Here is a 13,603-nt window from a genome sequence, read left to right as displayed (position 1 = left end):
TAGCTACTCGTATATTACGGACATGCAGGAAAAGTGGGTCCAGCGTCAATTTACAAAATGATCAAAAACCATGGGAACTTGTTAACAGGAGTCAAGTTGAGGCCATTTTGCGAAACATTTATTTTACTTCTCTGGAAAACTCTCTGCATTACAACAAACAATGAAAATATAGAGACATAACAACAAACAATGAAAATATAGAGACATAAAGCATAATTGACGTTCGTAGAGTCACGTACATCAGCGGAGAAACTATTCGGAGAATCCTCATCAAAGGCATGCACCTACCTTGGCATTACGCTTATAATAGGCATTCGGAATTCCTATCTACAATAACTATACTGGAATCCTACTACATACACGTGTTATGCTTTATTCATATTTCATACCTTACATTTCTCGACAGTATGGTATTCAAAATATATGTGATAGTAATTTTTCTTATTACACGACTGCTTAAAAAGGGAGTGTAATGTTTTCAGGGTTCATGTATGTATGAGAGGTTCTTTATTTCACCATAACTTGCCTGAACAGACTTGTATATATGGGGTATCGTTAGAATCATCCCAATTGACCCTAGGTATAATTTTTTCGGTTGGAGCCGGAAAGTCCTTGAGTGGAGACCGCGTTTAAGCAAGCGTAGTGTGGGACGCCCTCCAGCACGATGGACCGACGATATAAAGAGGCTGGCGGGAAGTGGCTGGATGAGGAAGGCTGAGGACCGGGTGTGGTGGCGCTCGTTAGGGAAGGCCTATGTCTAACAGTGGACGTCCAAAGGCTGATGATGATCATGATGATGATGATAATTTTTTTAAGAAAATATTTATATCTAGTTTGTAAATTTATATAAAACAAGACTGCCCTGCTATATATGGCAGGTCGGTCTTGTTTTACAAACTTTCATCACTACCCATATTTATTGTAAATGCGAAAGTGTGTTTGTTTGTTTGCTTATTGGTTTGTCCTTCAATCATGTCGCAACGGATCAACGGATTGATGTGATTTTTTGCATGTTATAGTTAAAGATCTGGAGATAGACTACTTTTTATCCTGGAAAATCAAAGACTTCCCCCGGGACTTTCAAAAACTAAATCCACGCGAACGAAGTCGCGGACATTAAGCTAGTCGTCAATAAAAAACAACTTTTACGCTTACTTCTTTACCTCACTACTAGGTATAAGATGTAATTAATATGATATTTACCATTAATATGGCAGAGTCGATTGGCGCGTTCGTTGGCTTCGTGAGGGAAATCATCCGCCCGTCGGTTGCGGCGAGACAGGGTGCCCCCTGCCGTGTCGCCGCTAAATATCTCTTCTCCTAAGGAAATATTATCAGGTACTCTTGGTTGCTTACAACATTTCTATAAGGTATATAACAGATTTCAATGTCGCCAGAGACCTGTGCTCAGTACTGGGCCGGCGTACTCTCAGAATGAGAAGGGTTTGGCCGTGGTATATGTGCGGTTTGGCAGACTTCATACACCTTTAAGAACATTATGGAGCACTCTCAGACATGCAGGTTTCATCACGATGTTAGCATGTTAGTTTGATACTTAATTGCTCAAAACACACGTAACTGACAAGTTAGAGGTGCGTGCCTAGGATCGAACCCCGGACCTCCAACTAGGAGGCTGAAGTTTTAACCACTAGGCTATCGCCGTAATAGATGTACATATGAGAATTATTATACCTACCTACTATATTATTTGAATAATAGCTGAGCCACCCTGGCTTCACTCAGGCGGAATTTCTTAAAATTATTTTATTTATCACAGAGTGGACAACGCAGCTTCAATATTGTCTCAAAAAATCGGAGACTTTTAATAAGGTCCTAAGTTATTACTTACTTATTTTATCAAAATAGATATTGAGGGAAACAAATATATTTTCTTAATTATTATGGTAGAACCACATTGATGCTACGCGACAATCTATTTTAACTCTGATAAAATCTGAGTGTTTTGTATGCTCACAAGCATACTACCAATACCTAACGTGTATGAGCCAAAACGCGTTACTTGGCGTGGCATGAAGTAGAGTTATGTACCTATATATGTTTCTACCTTAATACGTGGAGTGCTTATGTATTTGCTGACGTTGTGTATCTTCAACACTATATTAGAACTAGGTTGTGCTCGCGACTTCGACTACACAAATTTCGAACCCCTATTTAACACCCTTAGGAGTTGAATTTTCGAAATCCTTTCTTAGCAGATGCCTACGTCATAATAGCTATCTGCATGACAAATTTCATCCCGATCCGCCCAGCAGTTTGAACTGTGCGCTGATAGATCAGTCCGTCAGTCAGTCACCTTTTCCTTTTATATAGATTATCAGCTCTAGTTTAATTGCATTTTTGCCATTCAAATAAAATATCTTCTAAGTAGCACTATAGTGGTAAATAACTACGAAAAAATAAGAACTACTACCATACTCAAATACAATTTTTATGCTTGCTATGCCGTTATTTTTCGAACTTCGATGAGAGATTGTAGTGTGTCTAAATTACTTTTAAATAGCTAACACAAAAATCAAAGTGCGGAGCGAGGTTTCCGCAAAATAATGAATATAGTGTTTGCAAAGGAAACCCATTTTTATAACATACATTCTATTTAAATAGAAAAGCGCCTCCACTTAAGATTACACCTTTATGAAACGTCGAGCGTAGGTAATATATGATCGCGATATGATCCCTCACTATAAATATGAGTTTGCGAAAATTGCGAAAGTTTAAGAAGAACATGACGAGACCTGGTTTCGCTTCAAAACATTTTTATTCCTGCTGACAGTTTGTAAGCAATTTATATTCCCTTATGAATAGGAACTATGAGACAACGACTTCAATGTGTAAATAATTCAATGGTATGAGATTAAAAAACATTCAGGTGCTCTTAAAGGCTGAAACAAACAAAACGTGTACCCATATCAAATACCTATAATATGTATTATGTGCCCGTACCCCCATATCTGAAGCATACCCCCATACGTCAAGCTGTGATAGCCTAGTGGTTAAGACTTCCGCGTTCTAATCGGAGGTCGGGAGATCGATCCCGGGGCACGTACCTACCACTATCTTTTCGGAGTTATGTTCGTTTTAAGTAATTAAATATCACTTCCTTTAACGTTGAGGGAAAACATCGTGAGGAAACCTGCATGCCTCAGAGTTCTCCATAATGTTCTCAAAGGTGTGTGAAGTCTACCAATCCAGCGTGGTAGACTATGGCCAAAACCCTTCTTACTCTGAGAGGAGACCCGTGCTCTGTAGTAGTGAGCCGGCTTAGTCCATATGATAATGGGGTGATTTACCATTTGAGTTTCGATTTCTTCTATAAAAACGTCGATTTGTACTTTCTAGAGGAAAAGGCGAAGCTTGTCGTTGAGGACTACTGATGTACCGCGGAGGGCCCTCTCCATTCTCTGACCCGTATATGCGACGTTGTTCATCTGAAACAAATACCTTAGTTAGAATAAACTCTTATTACTTATTATCTTATGTTAACTTAGGGGATTAGCTTATAAAACCCAAAAAGCAAACTGCCCACCTATGTCACATCATGTGACATGTGACAGTCTCCTCATTTCTAATTCGCACCGCTAAGATTTGGACCACCCTTCCAGTATCAGTTTTCCCCTCCAATTATAATGTGGGTACCTTCAAGTCAATAGTGAATAGGCATCTTCTAGGCAAGCGCGCTCCATCTTAGGCTGCATCATCATTTGCCACCAGGTCTGATTGCAGCCAAGCGCTAGTCTATAAATAAATAAAAAATGTATTTATAAATGTAATTTATAAGCATTACCATTATTTTATGATCACATTTGCAATTTCATGATTAAGTAAGCCCCTCTATGAAGCCAAGCTAGTATTTCGGAATTTGTTAATTTACCTATTTAGAAATATCTGAAAAGTCTAAATAAACATCTGAGCCAAAAGTTGAACAAAAAAATTCATACATCAGATAAGCTAGTTTATGGATGTAAAAATATTCTTTCAAAAAGTTACAGTTGGAAATGAAACGTGAATAAAACGCATGATGAACTACAGCAAAACTTTGTGACAACTTTCTCTGCAAAAATGGATACGAATTTAAAGGTGACCTATAAAATTTAAATCAAAGCAACTTTTGCGCAAAATAATGGTATGTACAAATGTTTAGTGACAATATTGTTTCAAAAGCGGCTAAAAATTGTTAATTCATTTTCACTTTTTTCGCATAGTTTTATGAAAATATGGATGAAAAAACTATGAACCTGTGACATCGGCAAGTATTGTAAATCGTAAAATCAATCTCACATCTACGATCAAAATAAGTTTATTACAAAACTAGCTTATGCTCGCGACTTCGTCCGCGTGGACTACTCATATTTTAAACCCCTATATCACCTCCTTAAGGGTTGAATTTTCAAGAATCCTTTCTTAACGCAAGCGTACGTCATAATAACTATCTCCATGCCCAGCCCGATCCGTCCAGTAGTTTAAGCTGAGCGTTGATAGATCAGTCAGTCAGTCACCTTTTCCTTTTATATATTTAGAGTGAATAGTGTAAGTAGAATAGGCATCCTCTAGGTAAACGCGTCCCATCTTAGGCTACATCATCACTTTCCATCATGTGTGATTGTGGTCAAGCATTCACCTATAATGAATTTAAAAAAATGAATTACAAACTCGCTCTATCATTATCATCGTTATGATCACCAGCTCACTACTGAGCACATGTTTCTTCTCAGAACGAGAAGGGTTTGGCCATGGTCTACCACGCTGGCCAAGTGCGTATTCGCAGAATTCACACACCTTAGAGAACATTATGGAGAACTCTCAGGCATGCATGATAAAATAAGTGATATTTAATTGCTTAAAATGCACATAGCTCCAAAAACTTAGAGATAGGTACGTGCCTGGGATCAAACCCCAGACCCCCTGACTGGAAGGCCAATGTCCTAACCACTAGGCTAGCACAACTTGCTCTGCACTTATAGTCTTTAAAATTATACAATCTAAATATAGTAACACATAAGCTAAATTATAGCCGTAGAGCTATACTATACATAACCTAAACTAATACAGACATTTAACACTATCCCATTAAAACATAAAGTCAAACTATTTTACAAGCGCTTTATGAACTCGGAACTAGTAATAATATGGCTGTTATTATAGGATTTTAATGTTAACATTAATGAAAGTTATGGCTGGTTTGTTGCCAAAGGCATTATCTGAAAGTAAGCACCTTGCTCTACGAATCTACAAACTTAATTAGTTACTAAAACAACCTCTTAATGCAATATTTTATTGCGTATTCTACGCTCCTATGGAGTATTCTAAATAGCTCTCATAGTTAACTCAGTACTTTCCTTAGTTATAGAGTTATCAATAATGAAACTATTGAGTTAATACATTTAACTATAGGACGATTACAAAAATATTATCATTAACATAAAATTTTCTTATAACAGATTTCTTTGGTTGTTTAAAACACGAGGACTATATTTTGCAGTTTTTAAGTTTCACATATTCAGTTGCTTCTAAAAGTCAGGCGTAGATGTGGGTAGGCTATGGGGCCCTTTTTTGAGCTTGACCGCAATCAGACTTGCTGGCAAGTATAGATGAAGCACGCTTGCCTAGAAGATGCCAATTCACTCTAGACTTAAAGGTACTGATATTAAAACTAAACTACCGCTATTCTAAATTAGCATTTTCACCTCTTTAGAGAACCTCTTTATGAATCATATTATGATACACACACAATATGATAAAAACTCAGTTTAGACAATCCCCCAATATTCCTTACATATTCCTACCACCAGAGCACCGACCTATCCGCACTCGATTTGCGCGTAATAATTAGTGCAGGGCCGCTAGGTCAACAAATCTGATTGAGCGAGACAAGGACAGTGCAATACGTAAGCAACATTGGTGCTTCTCCAACGAAAACGAACCAAGTAAATATGATATATATTTATCACGCGGTATCTCCAAAGTAAGATCAGTTCTTGCAATTCACGAAGGCTAGTGAACTTCACTTGTGGTAACGTCGTTTACAAGGTCATTGCGTAAGTGTGCGTGCATGTCAGACCAATCAGTCGCGAGCAAGCGCTGTCAAACACACACATTTAGTGTACCTTACGTATACCGATACGACTTAAACACAAGCATGAGTCAGCGGCCTTCGTGAAATGCAAGAACTATATCACAAAAATGCAGCAAAACTTAAATTTTGTATTCACAATATTAAATTAGGCTTCATAAAGCCTAAAGTTGACCCGAAAAAGGATTGTTTAAAATTTAAATGCAAAACTACGCAGACTAAGTATAATAATTTTTAGGCATACAAGAATGTGTTAACAAAAAAACTAACGACCTACTGTACAGAATACTAAAGCAGTTTTAACATGACTAGCTCACGAAACTGAAACAATGCCCTCGTTTTACTTTGTGAAGAAAATTTTATTAAATACTAATTTGCAGAGACATAGTATTATTAACTACCTAACTTTTTCTCGGTATATACCTAATCATTAGTCTGACTAAGGTAAATAATATAACAAATTTGTCTTCTGACACGTAATTTCTTTCAACAAGAGTACCAAAATGATTAATTTATTGCTATGATCAGTACAAATGAGCACCCTGAGCAATCTACACTAACAGCTACATAAATTATATAAAAGGAAAAGGTGACTGCGACTGATCAAATTCTAAATTATAATCTCACAAAACAAGTAGCTATATGTACACAACACTTACCTAAAAATATATTTTTAGCAACGCTTTTGCTCTATCTACCTTGCCAGAGGTGGAGAATATTAAAAAAAAATAAGCTCATGTATATTGATAGTCGAGATTGGAAGCCATAAGGCGCCAGTAGTTTCCATTTCGTTTTATATTTTGCTCTTTCCACAAGCGGCATCGTTGGTGTTATTAGAAAGCAAACCCAGCAAGTACGCAATAACTTCGAGTTCAACAAGAATCTTCATTGAAGCGATGCCTATAACGGCATGTTTTTTCTTTTACTGCAACTTTATACAAAAACTATCTCGAGACCAAAAAATTTGGTAGTTACGGTCGACAGAAGTGAAAACTATTAAAAAAAAAATTGTAGCATCAAAAATTATTATGGATATGTATAAACATATCCATAATAATTTTTGATGGTAATTTTTGAAGGTAGATATAATATATAATATTATCGAACGCGCATAAGATAAGCAACATGTCGCACTTATAGCTACAGATATACTATTAACATCAGCATGTCGGTGATGCAACCTTGAATGTTTTACCCGCCCCAAAATTGCCCAACGAGCCTAAAGAAGATTTCAATTCCATAAAGTAATTAGGTAGATGACTAATATAACATTCCCTAAATCATAATTTAACCTGTAAAATTAAGTCCTCATTGTTTTTTATTGCTGGCGAAAAGAAACGGTCTGTCAGAAAAATTCCCGCATAATTAGTCAAACATTTCCGACTCGGACATTCGGTTATTGATCCTTTTGAGTAAAACATAAAACTTTTATGAAGAAAATAAACTCATTTCCGTATAGGTAGACTACGGTTTATTGCAGGCGAGTTCAACAAAATTGTTATTAATGTTCTCTACGTGACAGGTGATTTTGAGAAGACTGGCAGTCGGAAAGTTTTATCGGCATTATTCATACATTTATGATGTCACGATTGCGGATTGTGTCCAAAAAGCAAATGGTAAATAATCACCTAAAAAGAAGGGGGAAAGCATTATTAGGACTAGTTTATGCTCGCGACTTAACCGCATTAAACCGTTTCTTATAATGTGCGAAAGAAGTGAAACTTCTTTAGTTTATATTTATATCTAGCTCATTATGAATACTATACTATTCATGTTACTCGGTGGACATTATCTAAATATTTTGGCAACAGTTTCCTTTCCAAAGAATTCGATCCAACAGCAAATAATTTCAAAATGTCATGCTCTTTTTCTAAATATACTCACATCGTATTCTTCAAAATTTGGCTTTAGTGGTCACTAAACGAATAAAAATTGAAGAAGAAAGGTTGAAACAAAGAGATTCACGCTAAGGAAAAGAAAAGCACTGCGGTTTAGATGCATTATATCCATTACAGCTATCCATCACATAAGATAATTTTCATACAACCACCTCCATCCGGCACGCCCAATGTAGTGTTTCTACGTGGAGTTTCACTTCAAGAATTCGTTTACTTAACTTTCCTTTATAGATTTTTTTGAAGTCGTGGAAAACTCCCAAAAGTAATTTCATTAATTAGGTACGAGTCAAGAATTCGACAAACGTTAAATCTCAGGAGGTTCTTTTCTTCAGCAGCAATATTTCATTTTATGAAGATTTAAATATTCCTGCGGTTCAAAACGTTATTTCTGGAAGTGGCTACTACTACGGTGAATACAAAGGTCTCGCTAACAGTACCTTATTCAGAATTTTCAATTATACGGCATCTTAGTTTTAACTTCCTATTTTTTACTCCAGCAATGATATATTTTGTTCAACAATTAGATATACATATTATATTTATCAAAATCTATCACAAATTTACTATTCTTCACCATTAACTAACAACTTATTTATCTTGTCTAAGCGTGTACGGTGCGAGGGTTGTTGTTCTGATAGAAAACAATAAGGGAAGGTTTGCTTGCTGCCCTAAAGCAATTCTTTCCATAAACATCGCAGTACTTTATTTGTTGTTCGTTCTTCGGGAAGACATTACAGCAAGCCCTTCTTTCAAAGAACACTTCATAGTTGACTTCATGTAACCGCAACGCGGCTGTACCTAATAGGTAGACGTAACTGTTTATTGACACAGGTAGTACAAAAGGAAGAAAAAACTCGTATTAGTTGAAATTTGTACCTGTATATCATCATCATCATCATCAATTAAGCACCGGTCCACTACTGACCACGGATCTCTTCTCAGACTTCGCACACCTTTGAGAACTAAGTATATCCATATTCAGGCATGCAGATTGCAGTTTACCTTACGATGTTTTCCTTCATGTCTTGCTTTAACGCAGGTGATATTTGATTTCTTAAAACGCTCATAGTTCCGAAAAGTTATAGATGCGTGCCTGGAATCAAACTCTGACCAACGAATAGAAAACTGACGCTAATAAAATGGTATCAATCTATCACTGCTTAAAATTACTTATATGAAAACTTAAAATGATATTCATTTCTGTCAACATTCTCTCCTACTTTACGGCATTTATTTTCCTTTGCATTAGGAAAGTAAACGGTTCTGCAGCATTTGAAAATACTCCGTGTAGTTATAGAAGGCTTCACAGGTCGCCTGTGAAAACAAGTAAGTAGGTAAGTAATATTATCACAGAGAAACTAATTGGGTATTCCGTTTAGTTTCCCAACGGGAGGTTGAATATTTTACAAGACCTCTCGGCGAACTGCGTCGGAATTCGATAAGGTACATATTTAATTATCAAGTATGATTTAAGTTTGATCTATACGCACGAAGTATTTTGAATTGATGCTTTGTTTACTTAGGGTAAGGTAAGTAGAACTTTGATGTCGTCTATATCTTACGGTAAGTCCTCGGCGTTTCCGCACCGTCTCTTGCATGGATAATAAATAAATAAATAAAAATCAATATTTTTTATTCAATTAAACTTTTACAAGTATTTTTGAATCGTCAGATGCATCTACCATGTCTATAGGACACAGTCTATTGCCACTTGTGTGGTGGTGTAGTGGTAGTTGTTTCGGTTTTTCAAAAATCCCGTGGAAACTCTTTCATTTTCCGAGACCAAAAGTAACCTATATGTTCTTCCCCAATATGCAAGCTAGTTCTGTACCAAATGTCAGAAGCACAGCTTTAGTAAAGTTGTGGTCAGAAGTTAGCAGAAAGATACTTTGGCATTTACAATAATTATATTATTAGTATGGAAAATACCTACATTATATATTTGCAAATAACAGATGTAGATGGGTAGGTATATGGGATAACAATATTTTATTAACAAAAAAAGAATATTGTCCACAAGATTGTCCATGTTAATTATGACTAATATTCCCCTTTCCCATCAGTCATCATTAAACCGCTTTGGCTAAAATTACGCAGTAACTCAAAAGTCTACTATTTTAGTTACATAGGTAAATAAGACAATGTATGCCTACTTAAAAAGAAATAAGTTGTTATTTTAGTAAGCAGGTACTTTCCTTATTCATATAACAACAGTATAACAAAAACAGTCATACATGGAGGTTGTAACACAAATAGAGAGGCCGCGGGTGAGTAGCCTTGGTACTAAGATAAACAAACTGGACAAATATTACACGATTTCATATTATAAACACATTGTTTATAGTAAGAAAGTTCTAATTATGTATTGTTTCATAGTGTGTAATGGTACACCCAGTCCAGAAATTGCTACTTTGCCGCCAAGCCATTTAATGTTCCAGTACGATTCCGCGTAATAACCGATAAGGGATCTGGACTTATTAAACTACTTTCCCGGCTGAGTTTGTTGTGGGCTCTTCTCAGACCTGGGCGCGTTTGGAACCCTCGTAGCTTTAGTTTTATGTTTGCGTAATAATTATCACCACTATATCTTAGAAATCCAACATCTGACCATCAAAAAGAGTTATTAATTACCTATTTTGAATAAATCATTTGACTTTTGACTTTTTTGACTTTTAAATTTGCCTTCCCAAGTTAGCCCGCTTCCATCTTAGACTGCATCATCACTTACTACCAAGTAAGATCTTATATTACGAACATCGAAGTATATACTACGAACTATATATAGTATACGTAATACGACAGGTCGAGATGGTTATCGGGGTGGGGACACCCCGCCTCATACCCTGATTGCCATCTCGACTGTCGCGTACTATATAATATAAATACGTTAACAATTTGGAGTCAAATTATTTGGCTGAAAATTCTGTTTTCATATTTCAATGTTTCAAAAAGTTAAGTGAATTTGAAAGTAAGCACAAAAATTTTAGAAATTTGAATTAACAAATTCTTACATTTTTAAGCAAGTTGTCAGGAGTAAAATTATACTTTCGTAATATTACAGTTGGGGAGTGAAACGTGAATAAATTTCTGCGTCGGGTGAACAAACCGTAGCATGATGAACTGCAGCGAAAGTTATGAGCAAGTTTCTCCGCGAAAATTTAAACGACTTGTAAATACATATAATGTTCAAATCAAAACGCATCGTGAAACAGGAGTAGTAGGTACTTAATATCTCGAGGAAAAGCGATCAGCTCCATGCACTTAGGTATTACTAGATGATGCCCACAACTTCGTCCGCGTGGATTTAGGTTTTAAATCCCATGGGAACTCCTTTTTCTCAAATAAAAAATAGCCTATGGCCGTCCCCGGGATGTAAGCTAACTCTGTACCAAACATCAAAATGGGACTGTTGAGCCGTGAAAAGCTAGCAGACAGACAGACACACTTTCGCATTTATAATATTAGTATGGAAGTAGTGATTAGCTATTGACTAAATAAGAGAATTATTGTTATTAACAGAACAATGATGAGGTCCAGGCTGGAGCGCGCTTGCCTAGAAAATGCCTATTCACTCTTGTCTACTTAACCCCTAACGCTACTACTCCTATCCCTAATAAAGCTTTTTGTAGGCGAGATAGGTTTGCGCTTGATATCAACTATCCCTAATGGAAAAGAATGATGAGGGCCTAAGTTGGAACGCGCGTTTCTTCTAGAAATTTTTGACTCTAGAATACACCTTTTCACTCTAGCTTTATGCACCTGAAAAAATATTTTGATGAATGCCCCGAATATTTTTCTGGAGCTATATCTACCTGTGTAAACTGATTTTTAGGGTTCCGTACCTCAAAAGGAAAAAAGAAACCCTTATAGGATCACTTTGTTGTCTGTCTGTCTGTCCGTCTGTCCGTCGTGTCTGTCAAGAAAACCTATAGGGTACTTCTCGTTGACCTAGAATCGTGAAATTTGGAAGGTAGGAAGGTCTTATAGCATAAGCTGTGAGCACAAATAAAGGAATAAATCAGAAAACCGTCAATTTGTGGTTATGTCGCAGGTATATTGTGAAAGCCGTGATATTACAATTTCACTAGTGATATTATAATTAAACGGTAGATTGTCAATCGACTTCATTTCTTACAATTTAACGACCTGGTTTAGTGATATGGTAATGTCACGGGGTCATTATTTAGTGACATTATAATAAATCTAGGTATATTATGAGTGAAGTTGGCAGTGGGAGACGTCGACCGTTCTAATTGGTCAAAAAAGTTCTCTTCCAGAAAAGTGTCTTGTTACGTGTCATACTACGTGACTAATTACTTTCTATGATATAAGTACAATAGTTTATGATTTTTTACTTATAACTCTACTAGATGATGCCCGCGACTTTGTCTGCGTGGATTTAAGTTTTTAAAAATTCCGTGGGAACTCTTTGATTTTTCGGGATAAAAAGTAGTCCTATGTCCTTCCCCGGGATGCTAGCTATCTTTGTACCAAATTTCGCCAAAATCGGTTAAACAGATGGACCGTGAAAGGCTAGCAGATAGACAGACAGACAGACAGACAAACAGATTGACAGTCACACTTTCGCATTTATAATATTAATATGGATATGGATATGGATATGGATTAGTATGGATGATTGCAAAATTGGCATTGGAAACGGACCAATCAGAGACGGCCTCATAATATAACGACCAGTGAAATTGTCAAAATATAATTGCCTTACAATATCACTATAGTGTCCCCGTAACATTACAATGACACTAAAACCAGACCGTTAAATTGTAAGTGTAAGTCGATTGACAATCTACCGTTAAATTATAATAACACTAGTGAAATTGTAATATCACTGCTTTGACAATATACCTGCGACAGTTACATCACAAAAAAAGTGTTCATGAACAAATAATATTTTCAATTTTAAAAGTAAGATAACTACTTATACCATAAGTGGGGTATCATATGAAAGTGTTTTACATGTACATTCTGAAACAGATTTATTTTTATTTCTATGCATAATAGTTTTTGATTTATCGTGCAAAATATCGAAAAATACGACTGTAGTACGGAACCCTCGAAGCGCGAGTCTGACACGCAATTGCCCGGTTTTTTACAGAATACACCTCCATATTATGTTATATAAGTCGGTATTTGTTCCCTTTCCATGCCCCGCAGCTCAACGAGGGATCCTGGCTTTTAGCAATAAGCGCTCTCAATTACGCGCGTATCTCTGGTTTTGATTACGTACCCGTAAAGCTCTGTTGCTATGTTAACCCTTATCAGTTACATCTGACGACAATCTTTACATCTAGGTGGGATGATTCTTATTTAATGTTACGCACTCTTCTTACTTAATAACCTCAGCATCCATGTATTTTACGCGTTAAATTTTACCCTTGTAAATCACGAGTTAAATTAACAAACAAATAACAATATGTATAATATTATTATAAAAGCTCATATTTTTTTATCAAGCAGTTACAAACCCCAAAATTCCATTATCGGTATCGTATATCAAATCACCTCTCTCTGAAACGTTTTTGAATCATTTATCAAGAAAACAATTAACTGACAATAATAAATTCTCCGTATAAATGACTTCCTAGATCGCAGTCAT

The 13,603-nt window shown here is 36.1% G+C and overlaps 1 protein-coding gene across 6 annotated transcripts in view; it reads right to left on the bottom strand.

Moving 5' to 3' along the window:
• Ten-a (tenascin accessory) overlaps nt 1-13,603 on the bottom strand; it is a 411,424-nt gene that overhangs the window by 282,549 nt on the left and 115,272 nt on the right. For 4 of the 6 annotated variants that reach the window (XM_069499423.1, XM_069499424.1, XM_069499425.1 and 1 more), the window contains exons 3-4: nt 3,309-3,446; nt 1,204-1,320 (exon numbers count right to left, since the gene is read on the bottom strand). In XM_069499423.1, coding sequence (XP_069355524.1) covers nt 1,204-1,320; nt 3,309-3,446 — 255 coding nt within the window. The remainder of the gene's footprint in view (nt 1-1,203; nt 1,321-3,308; nt 3,447-13,603) is intronic. The other 2 variants (XM_069499427.1, XM_069499428.1) reach the window with 1 other exon arrangement.

This window comes from Maniola hyperantus, chromosome 6, assembly GCF_902806685.2.
Source record: "Maniola hyperantus chromosome 6, iAphHyp1.2, whole genome shotgun sequence".
NCBI classification, from domain to species: domain Eukaryota; kingdom Metazoa; phylum Arthropoda; class Insecta; order Lepidoptera; family Nymphalidae; genus Maniola; species Maniola hyperantus.
This window is presented reverse-complemented; position numbering and strand designations above follow the sequence as displayed.